The 20,609-nt window shown below is 38.8% G+C and overlaps 1 protein-coding gene and 1 pseudogene across 1 annotated transcript in view; both read right to left on the reverse strand.

The window, feature by feature from the left end:
- Positions 1–20,609, reverse strand: part of DNAH8 (dynein axonemal heavy chain 8) — a 291,803-nt gene that overhangs the window by 241,350 nt on the left and 29,844 nt on the right. Inside the window, exons 10-14 of the mRNA XM_057698986.1 lie at positions 19,724–19,825; positions 8,533–8,679; positions 4,848–5,045; positions 2,880–2,956; positions 1,477–1,576 (exon numbers count right to left, since the gene is read on the reverse strand). Coding sequence (XP_057554969.1) covers positions 1,477–1,576; positions 2,880–2,956; positions 4,848–5,045; positions 8,533–8,679; positions 19,724–19,825 — 624 coding nt within the window. The remainder of the gene's footprint in view (positions 1–1,476; positions 1,577–2,879; positions 2,957–4,847; positions 5,046–8,532; positions 8,680–19,723; positions 19,826–20,609) is intronic.
- On the reverse strand, positions 12,103–17,753 carry LOC130831505 (dnaJ homolog subfamily C member 2-like; annotated as a pseudogene).

A 20,609-nucleotide genomic window follows, 5' to 3' on the forward strand; every position in this document is an offset into this window, starting at 1 on the left:
AACTAAAGTCCAGGACCAGGTGGCTGCACAGGTGAATTCTATCAAACATTTAGAGAAGAGCTAACACCCATCCTTCTCAAACTCCTCCAAAAAACTGCAGAGAGGAACACTCCCAAACTCATTCTACGAGGACATCACCACCCTGATACCAAAACCAGACAAAGATACTACAAAAAAAGAAAATTACAGACCAATATCACTGATGAATTTAGATGCAAAAATCCTCAAGAAAATACTTGCAAACAGAATCCAACAACACATTAAAAGGGTTATACACCGTGATCAAGTAGGGCTTATCCCTGGAATGCAAGGATTAGTCAGTATATGCAAAGCAATCAATGTGATACACCATATTAACAAACTGAAGGATAAAAACCATATGATCGTCTCAACAGATGCAGAAAAAGCTTTTGACAAAATTCACCACCATTTATGATAAAAACTCTCCAGAAAGTGGGCACAGAGGGAACCTACCTCAACATAACAAAGGCCATATACGACAAACCCACAAAAAATTAATTAATTAATTAATTAATAGGGACTTCCCTAGTGGTCCAGTGGGTAAGACTCCATGCTCCCAATGCAAGGGGTCCAGATTCGATCCTTGATCAGGGAACTAGATCTCGCATGCAAACTGCAACTAAGAGTTCTCATGCCACAACTAAGAGTCTCCATGCTGCAACTAAGAAGTCCACATGCCACAATGAAGATCCCACATGCCGCAACTAAGACTTGGTGCAGCTAAAATAAATAAATAATAAAAGAAAATAAATAAAAGTAAAATAGATAACTAGTAAGAACCTGCTATATAGCATAGAGATCTCTACTCAATACTCTGTAGTGGCCTATGTGGGAAAAGAATCTAAAAAGAAAAAAAGAATAGATACATGTATATGTATAACTGATTCACTTTGCTGTACATCTGAAACTAATACAATATTGTAAATCAACTATACCCCAATAAAAAAAAATTTTCAAGTAAAATTTTTTAAAAAATGAGGAAGAAGGTGGTCCTCCCCCCTCCCCACTCTTCCTTTGATTATAAAACCGCTGCCCGCTAAGTTCTCGGTGTGTGGCACCCTCTTGCCTGCCCACTTGTAAGCTTCACAAGCGTCCTATTCTAATAAATCACTTCTTATCTTAAAAAAAAAAAGCAGGACCACACAGCTACTTTATATATTATATTCTTCAGAGCCCATATTTTTGACACACAAAAATATTAACTTAAATGAGCTTTCCCATACACACATGAATGCTGTCATAAAAAGACAGTTCTTAAGAGTAAAGGGGTGTAATCTGGCTGTCCAGGGACACATACTGTAACCACCTTCCCCCATAGAGAGAGGAGCATCAAAGATACTCAGCAGTGAGAGGATCTGCCTGAAAAGCCTGGCACAAGATAATGCTGGCAAATACTTCCAGAATATTTTTCTTTCTGTACTGAAGTACCATTCTATTTATAAACATGATACTTGCCTTCTTAGTAGCTTCAAGTTCAGCCACATAATACTGAAGAATACGCTCAATGGTGTGGTTTATTTCTAACTGAAGACAGGGAATGTTCAGTTTCTGGAATCTAAAAGCAAGTGAGGGTAAGTAATTAAAAAGTAAATTAGAAACACACTTAAGAATTGCCGCAGTCCTTAAAATCCATTCACTCGTTTGACAAATATTCACACCAGGCCTCATGCATTTGCCCTAGGATACAGTGATGTACAAGACAGGTGTGGTTCCAGCTCTCTTGGAGCCAGCAATTATTTTATGGAAAAGGTAGAGATTGGTCACAAGTGACATAAATAATTATTTAAATTACAAGGGTGCCAGAAATGCATGTAACAGGGGAACCCAGCCAAGTCTGGAGAGTCAAGAAAGACTTTCCTGAGAAAGTGACATCTGAACTCAGATTAAAAAGATGAGTGGAGAGTTGTCTTAGCAAAGATGGAGGGGAGTTCACCAACCGTCCCCCTGCCGATATTACTGCTCACGTCATCCCAAATAGCCATAATGATATAATGATTTTGTTGGCCAAATGTCACTTCCACCAAGAGACTAAGTGATGCATAGGAAGTACTAGAACCATAATGTTCTGATAATAAAAGGAGCTGACACCACCATACCATAAGTAAAAAGAGACAAAGACAGAAAGAGAAATTGCCAAGAATATGGTACTGCCATCTGTCTGTACAGTACTGTCACTCATCAAAATCATTTTGTGTCTGTTTTGATTCTTATGATAGTCTCATGAGGTAAGATTTCACAGGTATGATCCATCATTAGAGAGATGGCAAAGCCAGGCCCAAACCCAAAGTCAGACCCAAACCCAGATCCACTGGCTCTCAGGGGAGAATTTGAAAAGGGTCTCTGACACAGGTAGTGAGACCCCGCTGAGCTGGAAGAAAATGGCTTCTGGTCCAGCCTGTCCCTCTAATCCAGGCTTTCCTACCCTTTAGGGGAACACTGCTGTCAGGACTAGAAGGAAAGGAAGCTGCAGGAATGTTTAAGAGGGAAAACAGAAAGTTTGGGGACCTACTACTCTTAGATAATTTCACTGTTAGAAATCCTTGCAGTATGCAGAATTAAACATTATTTGTTCCCTTTCCAGTAACACTTATGAAATTAATCTTAACATATTACATGGCTGGGGGAAAATGTGAAATCATTTCTTTATTGAAAGACTTTCCGCTACAAAAAAATGCAATGAAAAATATCACACTATATTGCAAATTTTCACCAATCTATTTAATGGTAATTGGAAGATTACTGTTTACAAGTTTTAAAGTTTACATAGGAGAGAGTTCCAAAATTTTTTGGAAATTGTTATTTTTCAGATATAAAGTTATCCCACCTAGAAACTATACTGCTTGATGCATTATAAATACCTTTGAAGCAGCTGAAGAGCCTGCTGAGAAGATAAAATTTTTCCAAAAGTACTGTTCATAAATGCCTGTATTTGTACCTGAAATACAATATTAATGTTTGAATGATTTTTTGAATTAAGGAGAAGATTAGTTTCATTTAACAATAATGAATGATTCTCCTACAAAATCAAAATACCAGCGTTAAACACATCTACCATCTAAGCATCTAGAATTGCACTGTCCGGTATGGTGACCACTGGCCACATGTTTCTACTGAGCACTTGAAATGTCACTACTTGGAAGTGAGACGTGCTGTAAATGTAAAATACACACAAAACTTCAAAGACTTAGTATAAAAAAAAGAATATAAAATATCTCATAATGGTTTTTATTAGTGACATGTTAAAATGATAATATTTTGAATATGTTGGGTTGAATAAAGTATATCATTAAAATACTTCTTATTACTTTTATGCATGTGGCTACTAAAAAATTAAAATTATATATGTGGTTTGCAATTTGCCACTCATTATTTATTGGCTGTTGACCTGGAGAATTTATGAAAGGAGTGAAAGTCCCTTACCAAGCATGTTTTTGGGGGGAGATTTAGGATTTCTTAGCTTGTCATTAGAGCAATGTAACACTATAGTCACTATAGATACCCAGCATAAACAAATGTCATCTTCCAATACTGCTGCTCTCAGAAACCTCTTTGTCATGCTGAGGAGGCATAAGAAGCAGAAAATATTCTTCCAAGACTCCCACCATCCCTAGCAGTGAACTCCAAACTCCTGGTGCCCAACTGATGGAACTGAAGCACTCTGCAAATCACTTTCATTTACAGGTTATATTGGTACTGTCTACAAATATATACCACACCCATTAATCCAGCACTGGAAAAGGAAGATAAGTTAAAACACTGACATCTCCTTTTTAATACTAAAAACTTAATATTGCCTCTAAATTTACTGAACACTATATTTGTATCTAAGACCACAGTAAAGGCTTTATAACATATCTTTATTAATGAATCATAGAAATAATATAAGCAATAAGTTTTTTAAAAAACACAAAGTCCCACTGCCATAAAGATACAACTCTCAAAACCAAACACGAAAAGTAAAAAGTAAAATGTATTTTCATAACAGAGTCTAACTTTCAAAAACTGAAAGGAAATCTGTGTCAAAAAGAAAAGGTTAGAATTTTAGGATCTTTTAAATTTATACTGCACAAATTACATATAATGTCACTTTTAAGGAATCTTTAAAAATAAATGGGAAAAAAATACATCATTTTCCTCACCTTCTTGGCAAGAATTTAAGACTCAGGAAGTGGACAGGGTGTATTCTTGCCCCTCTCTGTGTCTCCAGGACATTCTGCAGCAAAGAAGAAACCATTCCCTGGGGCCACACCTGGGTTAACAGTTTTCAGTAAGAGAGTAACTGGGGTCATATAAGCCCAAAAGGTGAGAAAGAAATATGTTACAGTCTCAACCCTCTGGTGTCCCTTCAGCTCTGTCAGACAGGATGAGGGCCTTTTCAGAGCTGTCCTCTAAGCTGCAGAGAGAATGTGGCCATAAAGTGCCATGCCAAAGAAAGAGTGATCCATCTTCCTAATCTGTTCTCAAATCTTCTCACACTTAACAAAGAACAGGCTTACAAATTCTCTTCTAGACTGCAAGAGTGATACTGGTCCTTGGCACAACAAAAATCAAATATAATTTTTAATGCAAATTAAAAATAAAACCTAGCTACAATAAGCCCTTTGGGCTTCTGGTTAATTACTGATATCTTTTACTGAATAAGCTCATTTTTCATTTAAAAAAAAAAAAGGAAAATATTTTGTGGACTAGTTAGAAAATTATTCACACTGGCAAATATTTTTGACCAATTTGGAAGAGTAATTTGTAATAAATAGTAAATGTGAATTTGAGTACTATTGATTACATTTCAGCTTTTCTAAAAAGTAGAAGTATGTATAATTACCTACCTCTAAAGCATTGATTTTTGCCATGAAATCTAAGAAATCTGTGTCAAATTCCGTCCTTCTTGGATCCAGAATGTCATACTGCTTTTTCTTAACCCCTTGATATATATTTTTGAATTTTATTGCCATAATATCTATTCCCTCTATGGTAGAATTGCTCAAGGCTGAATACGTTTGCACAATAGTTATCATTTCTGTAATCTTAAGAAGACAAGTGTTACTTTATCTTAAAAATTAGAAATTAGCACCCTTCCCTGGAATAAACTCAACGAATCAATGATTTTAAAAAAACAAACCAATAAACAAGCTTTAGAATCATTTAGGTAAAACCAACCAGAGGAGATAAAATAGAAGACAAATCTCTGTTCCAGTCATTACTACTATTTAAGACAGAAGATGTTTTGCCATAAGCAGAGGGAATTTACAGCCTTTCTCAGAATCTGATCACTTTGTATTTCAAAAGGAGGTGCAATGGAGAGGGACAGTGAGCAAAAGCCTTTGCAGATGTCTAAACAGCTTTGGCTTTTTGTTCCTGAGAACTTTCTGAAAATCATTTCACTGGATCACTGGATTCAAAAGCATTTACCATTCTCCTTGGCCCTCACCATAGTTCTGATACATAACACTAGCATAAATCCACGTTCAGGTAGAGCAAAGGTCCCACAATCCTGAAAGATGACTGCAGTCACTTCTGATCCTTAAAGAACCCTGGGAAAGCCTCACAATGAACTTTATTTCAGAAACGGCTGCCTCCATCTCAATGTACCAACACCACCTACTCCACCAAAAAAAAGGTCTTTCATGTCCACAGTCTACTCAGTTCCTTACTATTCATCAGTAATTCCCCATTTTGATTCTGCTCTGGAAAACAATGCTCAAAGCTTCCCATCCCTTCTCTTCTCCTCCACAAATGTTCAGGGTGAGAATTAAAAAAAAATAAAGAGCGAGTTCTGGGAAACACCAATTTTCACCAAAAATTTACATGGCAGGAAGAGGAAGAAGAAACAAAGGATACTGTACACATTTAATTCTGGTTCTTTAGGGCAGACTAACACTTGATGCACCATCAAGCCTCTACCTACCAAATAAGGTGCATTTCAGGCACCCTGAGCTGACACACTAGCACTTTCCTCACTTGTTCCTTAAAGATCCCCAACATCTCTACTCAACTGTGAGGTCCTGGCTCTCCAACCCCAAGCTCAATCCGGTCTGTCCTTTGACTTTGGCACTTGGTCATCCTGACATCTGAATCTCAGCTTTCCCTACCAGGCTCTGGCTTAGCCTGCCCTCCTCTTCCTCCTCTTCAACTATTTAAGAGCTCACAGGAGTAGTCCAACAGTGGTCCCCACTGTGCCCCACTCAGCAGGGGAAGCCCACCAAGGCAGCTCAGTAACCACCTCTAGAGGATTATAAAAATTCTGGCCATATTTCAGGATAACTTTAAGAATCTGGACACCAACATCCACCAATTACACCTGGGAGAGATGCCAGTCAGTCAAAGGATTCTTAGCACAGGGGAGCTGGAATAACCTAGTAACTAGGATGCTGTTGCTAGGCCCTAGGGAGTCTGCGTTGACTCTGACTGCTGTGCCTTTGTGGCATGAAGTCGTATCCTTAAGACTATAGGCAGGGCTTCTCCAGAGGGAGGGCAGGGGGAGTAGTTTATGTAGCTGGCCATTATTCCCCACTCCCTCTAGCATCAGGAGTGCTTGGGCTGCTACCTTACAGATGGATGTTCATTATGCCCAGCATTATATCTGCCACCAAAGATCTTTACTGCACACGGGCTAACAATTAAGGTCCAGCCCTGAAACTCTAAAAAGCATAAAACTGCACCCAAGTTGGTAAGGGCCCCTGTTTCTGGAAAAATTAAGAGTAACCAGGACTCACCTCCAGGTTTACATTCTAGTGGTTACAGAAATGCTAAACATCTCTGTAGAACAGGTCCTGACCAATGGGCTCATTTATTCATTTGACCCATGCCTGTATCATTCTAATTGGACATTTTGTCCCCAAGAAATCCCCACTGTTCACAAAACAGTCTCACACAACATTTTCCCAGGTATGGCACCAAAAGCACAAGCAACAAAAGAAACACTCGATAAACTGGACTTCATCAAAATTTAAAACTTTCTGTTTCAAAGAACGCAAAGTGAAAAGATAACCCGCAGAAAGAGAGAAAATATTTGAAAACCATAGCAGATAAAGGACTTAAGAATCCAGAACTCTTATAAACTCAACTACAAAAGACACAAATAACTAAATTTAAAATGTGCAAAGAATTCAAACAGAAATTTCTCCAAAAAAAGAAATATGAATGGACAATAAGCACTTGAAAAGATGCTCAACACCATTAGTCATCAGGGAAATGCAAATCAAAACCACAATGAGATATCACTTCACACCCACTAGGATGGCTAAATTCAAAAAGACAGACGATAACAAGTATTTCAAGGATGTAGAGAAACTGGAACCCTCATACATTGCTTATGAGACTATAAAATGATGCAACTACTTTGAAAAACAGTTTGGCGCTTCCTCCAAAAAGGTAAACATGGAGTTATCACATGACCCAGCAATTCCACTCCTAAGCATATCCTCAAGAAAAATGACAACATATGTTCACACAAAAACACATACAGAAATGTTCAAAGCAGCACTAGTCATAACAGCCAAAAAGTGGAAAAACCCAAACGTCCATCAACCAATGAATGGATAAATAAAATACAGTATATCCACATGACGGAACATTATTGAGCAATGAAAAGGAATGCTACAACATAGACAAACCTTGAAAATATTATATTAAGTGAAAGAAGACAATCACAAAAGACCATTTATTATATGATTCCATTTAGACAAAATGTCCAGAATAGGCAAATCTGTAGAAACAGAAAGTAGATTAGCAGTTGCTTAGAGCTGGGTAGAGGGGAGAATGGGGTATCATTGCTAATGGGCACAGGGTTTCTTTTAGTGGGAATGAAAATGGTTTAAAATTAGATGGTGGTAATGGTTGTACAATTCTGTGAATATACTGATGTACACTTCGAATAAATTATATGGTATGTGAAGTATATCTCAGTAAAGCTGCTAAAGAAACAAACAAAAAACAGCCCCACAGAAGTATGTACAAAGGACCCCACTCAGTTCATCACCCATATTTTCCTATCCTGGTACATGTAGCAAATTCCCTTCAACTTGCGTAATGCCTCCAACAATTTCCAACAAATAATGAGCAGGCTCCTAACTACTACCAGGACCTAGGGAGTAGGCAGAATGGTGGGGCTGTGGGGAGGGTGGTACCTAGCTGATATCTTTGTAGGCTTTCCAAAGGTTAACTCCAATAAGCCTCTGATATGGGCTCCCTTGTATCCCCTGGAAAAACATCACTCCTCTGCAGCCAGTCCTAATCAATGGATGAATCAAAGGTGCTCCATAGGCAAAGACAGAACTGAGGTCTCAAGAGAAGTGAAAGTCTGCAATAGCTTTTGTGTGACTGGCAGAAGAGAGTAATTAGGAATGAAAAAATAAGTTAGAATAAAATGCAATAATCTATGAGTAATACCAGATGAGTCAGATCAACAGTAAGACAAGAAATGTGGAACAATAATTCTCAATGATGCTACATAGTATGAAATAACTGGAAAAGTATGGTTGGTAGTGGGAACTGTGGTTGCATGATGCTTACCTTCTCCAGTCTTTTGCAGAAAGCTTCAAATTTTCCAAATATATACATTTCTGAAACCTCAAAAGATTTTTCCCCTGAGGATTCTAAAATCTGTTTTCTTGTTTTGTGGAAAGATGTCTGATATTCCTTGAATAGAAAAATGCAGTCCTACGAAAGATTTAAAAGAGAAATAATATGTAGTGAGTGAAAAATTCAAAAATTCTATCCTCAACAGGGGCTCCTGTTGTTAACATTAAAAATTCAAGTTCTCTGCCCACGTATTGAAAGGTCTGTGAAAATCAATACTTTTTTCTTCTATTTTACAACATATTCTCATCTTCTTTATTCTCATTATTTCCCCTTAACTCTTATCCTTATCAAAGTATGACATATACACTATTTGTTGTCACATTTTCATGGCTAATAAGAACTCCCAGGGGCCAAAAATTATTTATCAATTCTGTCTATTATCAATTACCTATCTATTCAGTTGGCATCTTTTAATCAGTGTTACTCACATACAGGTATAAAAAACATTAAGACTGTGCAATACTAATTTATCATCCAACTGTCATTTCTCCATGAGATCATAAAGCCTTTGACGGGTACATTGCTGAAATCCTAATATGTGACTACATCTGTACCAGTCCAGTTCAACCAGGCTAAAAAAAGAGGACATTGTCACCAGGCTCCAGTAGGAATTCACTGTCATGTCAAGCTAATCAAGCCAATTAAAAAAAAAAATGTTAAACTTTTTCAAAGCCACCAATGGTCAGTCAAATCTTTAACATAAGGCCAGCTCCCTGGTTCTGACTCTTCCATCTCCCTCCTCTCTGTGAGGACCTTTGTGATTACATTCGGCCCACTTAGATAATACAGGATAATCTTCCCATCCTTAATTCCTCCTGTAACTTAATTCCCCCTTGACATTTAATATAACATATTCACAAATTCCAGGGATTAGGATGTGGACATCTCTATTCTGCCTACCTCAGGCACTAAATCAGAATTTTCTGTGAGTGAGATTCAGGAATCCATGTTTTCAACCAGTTTCCCAGGTGATTCCTATAAACATTCAGGTTTATACAACTAGTCTCATATCTACTTCTAGCAATGATACACCTTCCCGCATCTCAATCTCTAAAACAAAATCATTACTCTCTTCGAGGTCACTGATTATTTTTCACTTATTAAACAAGTTTAGGGACTTCCCTAGTGGTCCAGTGGTTAAGGCTCTGTGCTCCCAATGCAGGGGGCCCAGGTTTGATCCCTGGTCAGGGAACTAGATCCCACGTGCCGCAACTAAGAGCACGCATGCAGCAACAAAGATGCCGCGTGCCGCAAATAAGACCCGGCGCAGCCAAATAAATAAACAAATATTAAAAAAAAAAAGTTTATCTGTGCCTATCATATGTTAGGAACTCCTTGAGATGCTAGGAATATAGATAAGATCCCTACCCTCCTGAAATATGCCATCTAATAGGAATTACTTTATATTACTTCCTCTTCACCAACCAATTCCTTCACATTGGACAGGTAATGTCCTGGATAACAATTCTTCTCATTGCTTCCTCCAACTCATCTGAAAATTATTCCCCCAAACTATACAATAAAAGTTTCCTGAAAAAAATTCAGATGTAATAGAAAGTGGATTAAAACTAGAATTAAGAAAACCAAGCTTCCATTTCTAATTCAGTAAGTAAATGGTTAGTGACTTGGTGACTTGAAGTATATTAAAACAACTATGAGAATAAATTGCTAAGTTCTACGTCAAGAGTTCTGGTTCCTGCTAATTGGTCAATTTTGTGGGGGATGATTTCTGACTCCCACTCCCAAAATTAACCCTGGAGAAACACGGAATCCAGCAGAAGTGATAAAATCCTGGGAGGAGGATGGGTTTTTTGAATCTGAGGATTGAGTGTGCAAGAGTGATTAAGAAAACAAAGAGATGGAAGATAAATAATATTGTTCAGGAATAAGGGGACATATTACATAACAAGGCAAAGATCAGTAAGAGAATATTATCAACATTATGCCAATAAATTACAAATTTTAGAAAAATTGAAGAAATTCCTCAAAAATATAAACTTACCAAAACTGACTCAAGAAGAAATAGAAAGAATAGTCAAATAACTAGTTTTTTTTAATGAAGCAAAATGTATTTATGAAACATATATAAGGGATTAATATCTAGAATATATGAGGAACTCCTCCAAGTCAACAAAAACAGAACCCAGTTCAAAAATGAGTAAAGGACTTGAATAGACATTTCTCCAAAGAAGATATGCTAATGGCCAATAAGCACATAAAAAGATGCTCGACCATCACTAGCCATTAAGAAAATGCAAATCAAAACACAGTAAGATACCATTTCACATGCATTAGGATACCTATTACCAAAAAACAAGAAAATGACAAGCATTGGCACAGATGTGGAGAAACTGGAACACTTATGCACTGCTGGTGAGAATGTGAAATAGAAGAGCTGCTATGAAAAACAGTTTGGTGGTTCTGCAAAAAGTTAAATATAAAATTGCCATATGATCCAGCAACTTTGCTTCTAGGTATATACCCAAAATAATTGAAAGCAGAGACTCAAAGAGATCATTGCACAGCAACGTTCATAGCACCATTATTCACAATAGTCAGAAGGTGGTAACAATCCAAATGTCTATCACAAGATTAATGGATAGGGACTTCCCTGGTGGTACAGTGGTTAAGAATCCGCCTGCCAATGCAGGGGACACGGGTTTGATCCTTGGTCTGGGAAAATCCCACATGCCACAGAGCAACGAAGCCCGTGTGCCACAACTACTGAGCCCACGCTCCACAGCTGCTGAAGCCTGTGTGCTTAGAGCCCGTGCTCTGCAACAAGAGAAGCCACTGCAATGAGAAGCCCTCACACCACAACAAAGAGTAGCCCCCGCTCTCTGGAACTAGAGAAAGCCCGTGCACAGCAACGAAGACCCAACACAGACAAAAATCAACTAAATTTAAAAAAAATTTTTTTAAGGTGGATTTAAAAAATTGTGGTACATCCATACAATGGAATATTACTCAGCCATAAAAAGAAATGAAATTCTGATATACTACAACATGGATAAACCTCGAAAACATTATGTATGCTAGGAAAGGGCCAGACAAAAAAGGACAAATACTGCATGATTCCACTTATATGAAATATAGAACAGACAGATCCATGGAGGCAGAAAGTAGAACTGAGATTACCAGGGGCTGGCAGCCAGGAAATATGGAGATATTTTGAATGAGTACAGACTTTCAGTTTGTGAAGATGGAAACATTCTAGAAATGGATAGTGGTAATGGTTGCACAATATTGTGAATGTGCTTAAAGCCAATGAACCATACACCTAAAAATGGTTAAATGGTAAATTTTGTTATGTATACTTTATCACAATTTTTAAAAATTTAATTATAAGAAAAGGAAACAGTAATTTAAAAATCTTCCCAGAAAAAAAAAAAAAAAAACCCATCAAGCTCAAGTGACTTAGATGAGTTTTATCAGACTTTTTTTTTGTACAGTACTTTCAGTTCTATTTTTTAAATGCACACACAACAAATTGTCATTCAGTCATTTTGAGGCCCTACTTGAATTCAGCACTTGTTCTTGAGCACCGTTCTTTGCTTTTGCCACCTCAGCAAGTTTCGTATGTCATTTCAGGTGGTCCTTTTTGTCCTGCCAGTTACTGCTTCTGCTATTTCCCCCCATCTTTCAGGTGTATTTACTGGATACATTTTCAAAGCTCCTTCCAAAAGCTTTTGTTCTTCTCTTGTCAAGAGGTGAAATCTGCACATGGATTTTCAACTTGTTCTGAAGGTGTTGTATTGACAGGTGGAGGCTCTAGTCCACACAGTCATCTTTTTGATGAAGGCCAAGTTTTTGGAGACTCTTCTTTGTCAATAAAATCTTTGGCAGTTCTCCTGACTCTCAGAAGTAGAATGTGTGTTTGTGTATTTGGCAAAGACTTCCCATCTTGAATTTGTCCCAGCACGGAAGAGGCTTTGCAGATTTAATCAACAATTGCAGATCAGTTCTCTTCTGACCAATTTTTACCGCCATTTTTGCCTTCAACAGTTGATGTCTCCGCATTCTTAGATACTTGGCACATACGAGCCTCAACCTCCTTTTTCTCTTTTCTACTTTGTTCATTAATTTCTTTTGCTTTGCCAGAGCAGCAATTCCTATTTCTTTTGTAGGTGATGTGAGTGTTTCATTTAAGTACAGTAAGCTTGCAAGTTCGAGCCTATCACAAAGTTTTTTTTTTCCACTTTTTCCATCATCTTTACTGGCTTTATCTCATCAGAAAAGTGATTCCAAGTCTTCCATGAATTTTGAAGTTTTTGCTGCCTTTGTCCTTTCTTATTTAATTGACATGTAACATTATACGAGTTGCAGCTCTACAACATAATGATTCAATATTGCTTTTCCCTCTTAACAGCTTTTTTTCCTGCCTATCTTTTTTCTTCTTTGCCAGTAATGCCTTTTGTGTAACTTCCTCTTTTCTCCATAGCTATCCAAGCAGCTCCTAAAGCACTTCATCTGTTTTTTCTTTAGCTTCTTTCTTCTTCAATTTTCCTTTTGCTTTTCCTTTTTTCTCTGCTTCTTTCTTGGCTTTTTCTTTTACTTTGAATTTTTTAAATTCTTGCATCACAGTTATTTGCATTATCAACTAACATTCAGTTCTTTTCTTCTTTTTTCTTTGTGCCCTCGTTGCTTTGTGCTGCTTTTCAATCTCTCTTCTTTCATCATGACATTCTGCTTTTTTCTCTTCATTTAAATAAGAAAATTCCCTCCAAGGATAAAAATTATACCAGCAGGAATACAATGCTTCTACATCGTCAAACGATGAATTCATATCACCAAGTTTTAAGGAACTTCTTTTTCACCACCTGTAATGCATTTCAAACACTCGGGAAAACACTTAGAAGAAATTGTCCTTTGCTTCACCTTTCAAAACTTTCAAAAGCAAGATCTACACCGTTACTTTCTCCTTTTTTCACTCAATCAGACATTTCATAAGCTTTAGTTATGCAAGTGAAGTTGTCATTACCTCCTTCTTTAGCTGATTCACCAGCTGCTTTTGGTCCTGTTTAGAACCACTGCTTTGGTCTGTCTTTTTGTAACTTTGTATTTTATGTGAACAAATCCAAGAACTGCATAATGATTCTGGTTCTTCCAGTCTTTAAGACCAAGCGTTTTCAGGAAGAGAAACTATCCTAACTGAAATTCCTCATCTTCTGTTCCCTCTAACAACCCTTCTTATCCTCCAGTTCCAGAGGTCAGAGTGTGATGATGACAGCGCTCAGGGTCAACCCTGCGAACACAGCAGTTCACACCCTAGGTGGAGGGCACTGAGCATCCTTTCTTGCTGTACCACCCAGTCCCAGCCACCAACCTTGGCTCTACAAAGCCCAGGAACCAGCACATGAAGAAAGCCAATAACCACTTCCAGATGGAGACTTCCTGGTATGCCCATTTATTTCAGACTTTCAAAATAACACATCACTTTGATTTTCTACAAATTCTTCCAGAGACTAGAAAAGACGGGAGTACTTCCTTCCCCCGCTCCAGTCGTACTCACTCTGACACCTTAGTGCCAGAAACACTGACAAGGACACTATGAGAAAGGAAAAATTACAGCCTATAGTTGCAAAAAAATCCTTAAGAAAATTGTGGCAAAGTGAATTTAAGAATGTTTTTAGAAAGATAATTACCCCATGACTAAGTTGGTTTATCCATAGAGATATTAGAATAGTTTCAGTTTAGAAAACCTAAAAATGTCATCTATCACATTAACAGATTGATGAGGAAAATCTTGTAAGCTCCTCAAAAAATATATGCAAAAATATTTTTCAAAACCCATTCATAACTTTTTTTAAAATTTATTTTAAGAACTTTTATTGAGATACATTTTCTTTCTTTTTTTTTTTTAACTCTTTATTGGAATATATTTGCTTTACACTCTGGTACCCATCTCTGAGGTACACCAAAGTGAATCAGCTGCATCTACACACATATCCCCATAGCCCCTCCCTCCCGTGCCTCCCACCCACCCACCCCGTCCTGGCCCTCCAAGGCATCTCCCATGAAGTTGATCTCCTTTTGTTATACAGCATCTTCCCACTAGCTATCTAATTTACAGCTAGTAGTGTAAATATGTCTATGCTACTCTCTCACCTCATCCCAACTTCCCCTTTGCCCCTCACCCAAGTCCCGTGTCCTCAAGTCCATTTTCTACTTCTGTATCTCCACTCTTGCCTGTCACTGGGTTCATCAGTACCATTACTTCAGATTCCATATATATGTGTTAGCATACAGTATTTGTTTTTCTCTTTCTGACTTACTTCACTCTGTATGACACACTCTAGGTCTATCCACCTCATGACATATAGTTCAATTTCATTCCTTTTTATGGCTGAGTAATATTCCATTGTATATATATGCCACATCTTCTTTATCCATTCATCTGTTGATGGGCATCTAGGTTGTTTCCATGTCCTGGCTATTGTAAATAGTGCTGCAATGAACATTATGCTACTTGTTTCTTTTTGGATCATGGTTTTTCTCTGGGCATATGCCCAGTAGTGGGATTACTGGGTCATATGGTAGTTCTATTTGTAGTTTTTTAAGGAACCTCCAAACTGTTTTCCATAGTGGCTGTACCAACTTACAATCCCACCAACAGTGAAGGAGAGTTTCCTTTTTTCCACATCCTCTCCAACATTTATTGTCTCTAGATTTTTTGATGATGGCCATTCTGATCGGTGTGAGGTGATACCTCATTGTGGCTTTGACCTGCATTTCTCTAATAATTAGGGATGTTGAGCATCTTTTCATGTATTTGTTGGCCATCTGTATGTCTTCTTTGGAGAAATGTCTATTTAGGTCTTCTGCCCATTTGTGGATTGGGTTATTTGCTTTTTTGGTATTAAGCTGTATGAGCTGCTTGTATATTTTGGAGATTAATCCTTTGTCCGTTGCTTCGTTGGTAAGTATTTTCTCCCATTCTGAGCATTGTCTTCTTGTCTTGTTTATGGGTTCTTTCGCTGTACAAAAGCTTTTAAGTTTCATTAGGTCCCATTTGTTTATTCTTGATTTTATTTCCATGATTCTAGGAGGTGGGTCAAAAAGGATCTTGCTTTGATGGATGTCATAGATTGTTCTGCCTATGTTTTCCTCTAGGAGTTTTATATTGTCTGGCCTTACATGTAGGTCTTTAATCCATTTGGAATTTATTTTTGTGTATGGTGTTAGGAAGTGTTCTAACTTCATTCTTTTACATGTAGCTGTCCAATTTTCCCAGCACCACTTATTGAAGAGGCTGTCTTTTTTTCTATTGTATATTCTTGCCTCCTTTGTCAAAGATAAGCTGCCCATATGTGCTTGGGTTTATCTCTGAGTTCTCTATTCTGTTCCATTGATCTTCCTTTCTATTTCTGTGCCAGTACCATACTGTCTTGATCACTGTGGCCTTATAGCATAGTTTGAAGTCAGGAAGCCTAATTCCACCAACTCCATCTTCCCTTCTCAAGACTGCTCTGGCTATTCGGGGTCTTTTGCGTTTCCATACAAATAGTAAGATTTCTTGTTCTAGTTCTGTGAAAAATGCCATTGGTAATTTGATAGGGGTAGTAGTTTCTCATGATCTTTTATATTTCTGCAGTATCCGTTGTTACTTCTCCTTTTTCATTTCTAATTCTGTTGATTTGCATCTTCTCCCTTTATTTCCTGATAAGTTTGGCTAATGGTTTATCAATTTTGTTTATCTTCTCAAAGAACCAGCTTTTAGTTTTATTGATCTTTGCTATTGTTTCCTTCACTTCTTTTTCATTTATTTCTGATCTGATCTTTATGATTTCTTTCCTTCTGCTCACTTTGGGGTTTTTTTTTGTTCTTCTTTCTCTAGTTGTTTTAGGTGTAAGGTTAGGTTGTTTATTTGATATTTTTCTTGTTTCTTGAGGTAGGACTGTATTGCTATAAACTTCCCTCTTAGAACTGCTTTTGCTGCATCCCATAAGTTTTGGGTCGCTGTGTTTTCACTGTCATTTGTTTCTTGTAATAGTCTTTATTTTAAAGTCTAATTTGTCTGATATGAGTATTGCTACTCCAGCTTTCTTTTGACTTCCATTTGCATGGAATATCTTTTTCCATCCCTTTACTTTCAGTCTATATGTGTCCCTTGGTCTGAAGTGGGTTTCTTCTAGGCAGCATATAGAAGGGTCTTGTTTTTGTATCCATTCAGCCAGTCTGTGTCTTTTGGTTGGAGCATTTAATCCATTTACATTTAAGGTGATTATTGACATGTGTGTTCCGATTACCATTTTCTTAATTGTTTTGGGTTTGTTTTTGTAGGTGTTTTCCTTTTCTTGTGTGTCCTACTTAGAGAAGTTCCTTTAGCACTTGTTGTAAGGCTGGTTTGGTGGTGCTGAATTCTCTTCACTTTTGCTTGTCTGGAAAGCTTTTGATTTCTCCCTCAAATCTGAATGAGATTCTTGCTTGGTAGAGTACTCTTGGCTGTAGGTTTTTCTCTCTCAGGACTTTCAATATATCCTGCCATTCCCTTCTGGCCTGCAGAGTTTCTGTAGAAAGATCAGCTGTTATCCTGATGGGTTTTCCCTTATATGTTATTTGCTGCTTTTCTCTTGCTGCTTTTAATATTTTTTCTTTGTGTTTAATTGTCGTTAGTTTGATTAATATGTGCCTCGGTGTATTTCTCCTTGGGTTTATTCTGTATGGGACTCTCTGTGCTTCTTGGACTTGATTATTTCCTTTCCCATGCTGGGGAAGTTTTCCACTAGAACCTCTTCAAATATTTTCTCAGACCCTTTCTTGTTTTCTTCTTCTTCTGGGATGCCTATGATTCGAATGTTGGTGTGCTTAATGTTATCACCAAGGTCTCTGAGACTGTTTTCCATTCTTTTTATTCTTTTTTCTTTTTCATGTTCTGTGGCAGTTATTTCCCCCATTCTATCTTCTAACTCACTTATTCGTTCTTCTGCCTCAGTTATTCTGCTGTTTATACCATCTAGAGTATTTTTAATTTCAGTTATTTTGTTACCTAGTACTGTTTGTTTGTTCTTTAGTTCTTCTGATTCCTTTTTAACTGTTTCTTGTAGATTTTGGATCATCTTTACTATCATAACTCTGAATTCTTTTTCAGGCAATTTTCCTATTTCCTCTTCATTTATTTGGTCTTTTGTATTTTTACCTTGTTCCTTCATCTGTGGCATACTTTTTTTCGTCTCATTTTCCCCACACTTTGGATGGGCGGGATTGTGTTCCTGCTGGGTCTTGGTGTTAAGTTGAGAACCTCTGGGAGACCTCACGGTAAAGAATATTTCCTGGGAACTGGGTTTCCCTGTTAGTCCAATGTTTTGGCCTCAGAGCTCCCACCTCAGGAATGCAGGCCTGACTCTGGGCTTGTGTATCAAGATCCCACAAGCTGTGTGGAGCAGGGAAAACGAAAAAAAAAAGAAAAAAAAAAGGTAGGAGAACAGGAGAACAATAGCAAGCTAAAAAATACAATAGTAGGAAACTAACAGATGTGTTAGAAAAAATTTTGTAAAAAAATGATGGAGCAACAACTGGATCATAAAACAACTGCAATATCCTAAGTGAGGGGGTGGGAAAAAAAAAAAAAGAAAGAAAGAAAAAGGAAAAATAAAGAGAAAAAAAAGAAAAAAGCCAGAAAAGGCCTTGGCTGTGGGGACAGGGCTTAGACAAGGGGGTGGGGGGAGTTAGGCAATGGGCAGAGCCTACCCTTAGAGAAGGCCCTGGGGGTGGTGGGGAATGGGGCTTAGGTTCGATTAGGTAGAAGGGCCCAGAAATGCCTCTGGTCCTGGGAGCAAAGGACCAGGTCAAGTTACCCAGTGGGCTCCCTGGGCCCAAGTTGGTGGGAGAGATGCAAGCACCTCCCCTAGTCCCGGAGGGCCCCTCCCCCTTGGATTCTCTTTTTTCCCACCCCCTCTCTCCTATTCCCCTAGAACCCTTACAGCTGCAGAGGGCACTGAAAGGCAGGAGACCAGACTCTGATGCCCAACAGGCTTCCCAGGGCCAACTGGGCTAGGGTAACACCTGCCGCACTTCCCCAGATCTCCCAGTCTGGTAGGGTCCCTATCTGCCTTTCTTCCTCTACCACACCCCCCACTCTCCTAGGTTCTAAGCAGCTGGAGGGGACCCAGAGAATGAAGGACCAGGTCCGGCAGCCCAGTCGGCCGCCCTGGCCAAGAGAGCAGGCGAAACGCCCTCCAGCCTCCCCCGGCCCCTAATCTCAAAGCTCCCACCTCCTCCTGCCTGCCTCTCCACCTCCTCCCTCCCTCCCACACCCCCAGGACCCAGGCAGCCCGGAGGGGGCCTTGGAGGGTGGAGGGCCTGGCTGGGGAACCCAGCAGGCCCCCAACCCGGGGAGCTCAGCAGGCCTCCTGGCCGGGAGAAATCCAATCGCGGTTTCCCCGATCTCCCCAGCCCCCAGCAGTCCCTCCAGGCAGGAACTTCTCCCCTCCCCCAGCCACCCCCCAGGGCGCTGGTCCGGTCAGGCTTCCCCTTCCCCGCTCCCCTGACTTCTCCCAGGTCCTACCTGGTTGCTGCGGGGTTCCTGCGGTCTGCTTGGGCCTCAGGTCCCCCACTGGCTTCCGGTAACTGTTCTATTTGTGGAGAGACGCGATCTCCGCGTCTTCCCACGCCGCCATCTTGACTCCGCCCCATACCTTTTAATAACATCTCCTAGTACGAAAACTAGGAATACAACTTCCTTGAATCTAATCAATGATGTATTAAGGCATCAAACTAAATGGGTAAATGTTAGAAGCATTTTCTTCCAAACGAAGATCAGAATCAGATGCCAACTATCACCAGGCCTATTTAAGGATGTATGGCAGTCCTAGCCAATGCAGAAAGGCAAGAAAATGAAATTAACGGGGGCTGGAGTAAGAGGTGGGGGCCAGAGCACAAGAAATGGCACACGACAGGTGTCTGATGCAGGCGGCCGTGGAGAAGACGAGGATTAAACTGTGCCCTAGTGGAAGCATTAAACATAAAGGGGAGCAGACAATTTTAATGAAGTTCTTTTTATGTGCTCATGCTACTCTGTATGTTTTTTCAGAGTTAACATGCTTTGTCAATGAAAAAAGTAAACAGAATTGGGGCAGGTGTAAAAGCTTTACTTTATGAAAATAAAAGTACTTATACAAACCTGAATTTTCTTTCGTATGACTGGTGTTTCTTGATCCCATACATGGTTAGTTCCCCCATCAGTAATATACGCTTTACATGCTGTCACCATTTGATTTGTTACCTAAAATAAATATAAGTCCAAAATAACTATAGGTAGAGAAAGAAATAAAATTTCAGTTTTTTAAATCATAGCATAAAAATATGATAGAAAACATGGAATGAATGAATTACATAATATAAAAAACAAAGAAATACACATTCCAGGCAAAACAAAGAAAACCCAAAGTCACATTTACCTACTGCATTTAAGTCAATGTCACTGAGGCCATCAATTTCAAAGTCAACTATATTTTCCCTTTGTCTGTTTCTCCTCTAATTAGGTCTTAATCCAGTCCAACTGTGATTCTTCTCCATCTCTCAACATGCAAACTAAATATTAAGTTATCCACCTCTCACACCCCCCAAAATAATGAAGGAAAAAAAAAAAGCAAGATAGCTATTTAAATGATCTGGAAGTTAGATCAAGATGGCAGGCTGATACACAAAAATTCTGGAGAATTCCTAAAATATGGAAAGCACACAGTATCAAATCTACAGAGGGAAAAAAAAAAAGACTAGAGAAAGCCAGAAGCCAGTTCTGGAGGTTACTTGAAGGTGGAACAGTTATGGAAATTTTTCAAGGTGGGAGACAATGTTGAGGTAGGAGACAGATGGGCCCCTGGGCTGAACAGCTGGTGTTTGTCAAGTGGAGCAAAGCTGAAACTTTGTTCTCACTCAGATACTCCAAGACCAAAACTAGTGGCAGAAGCTGAGTTCTGCTAAAGTAAAGAGATAAGGTGCCCACTCCTAAGATCGAGAAAAACTCTTCACATGCACAGGAAGGCTCCTTAAGGGCCAAAAAGGAG

The sequence above is a fragment of the Hippopotamus amphibius genome, chromosome 11 (assembly GCF_030028045.1).
Source record: "Hippopotamus amphibius kiboko isolate mHipAmp2 chromosome 11, mHipAmp2.hap2, whole genome shotgun sequence".
NCBI lineage: Eukaryota > Metazoa > Chordata > Mammalia > Artiodactyla > Hippopotamidae > Hippopotamus > Hippopotamus amphibius.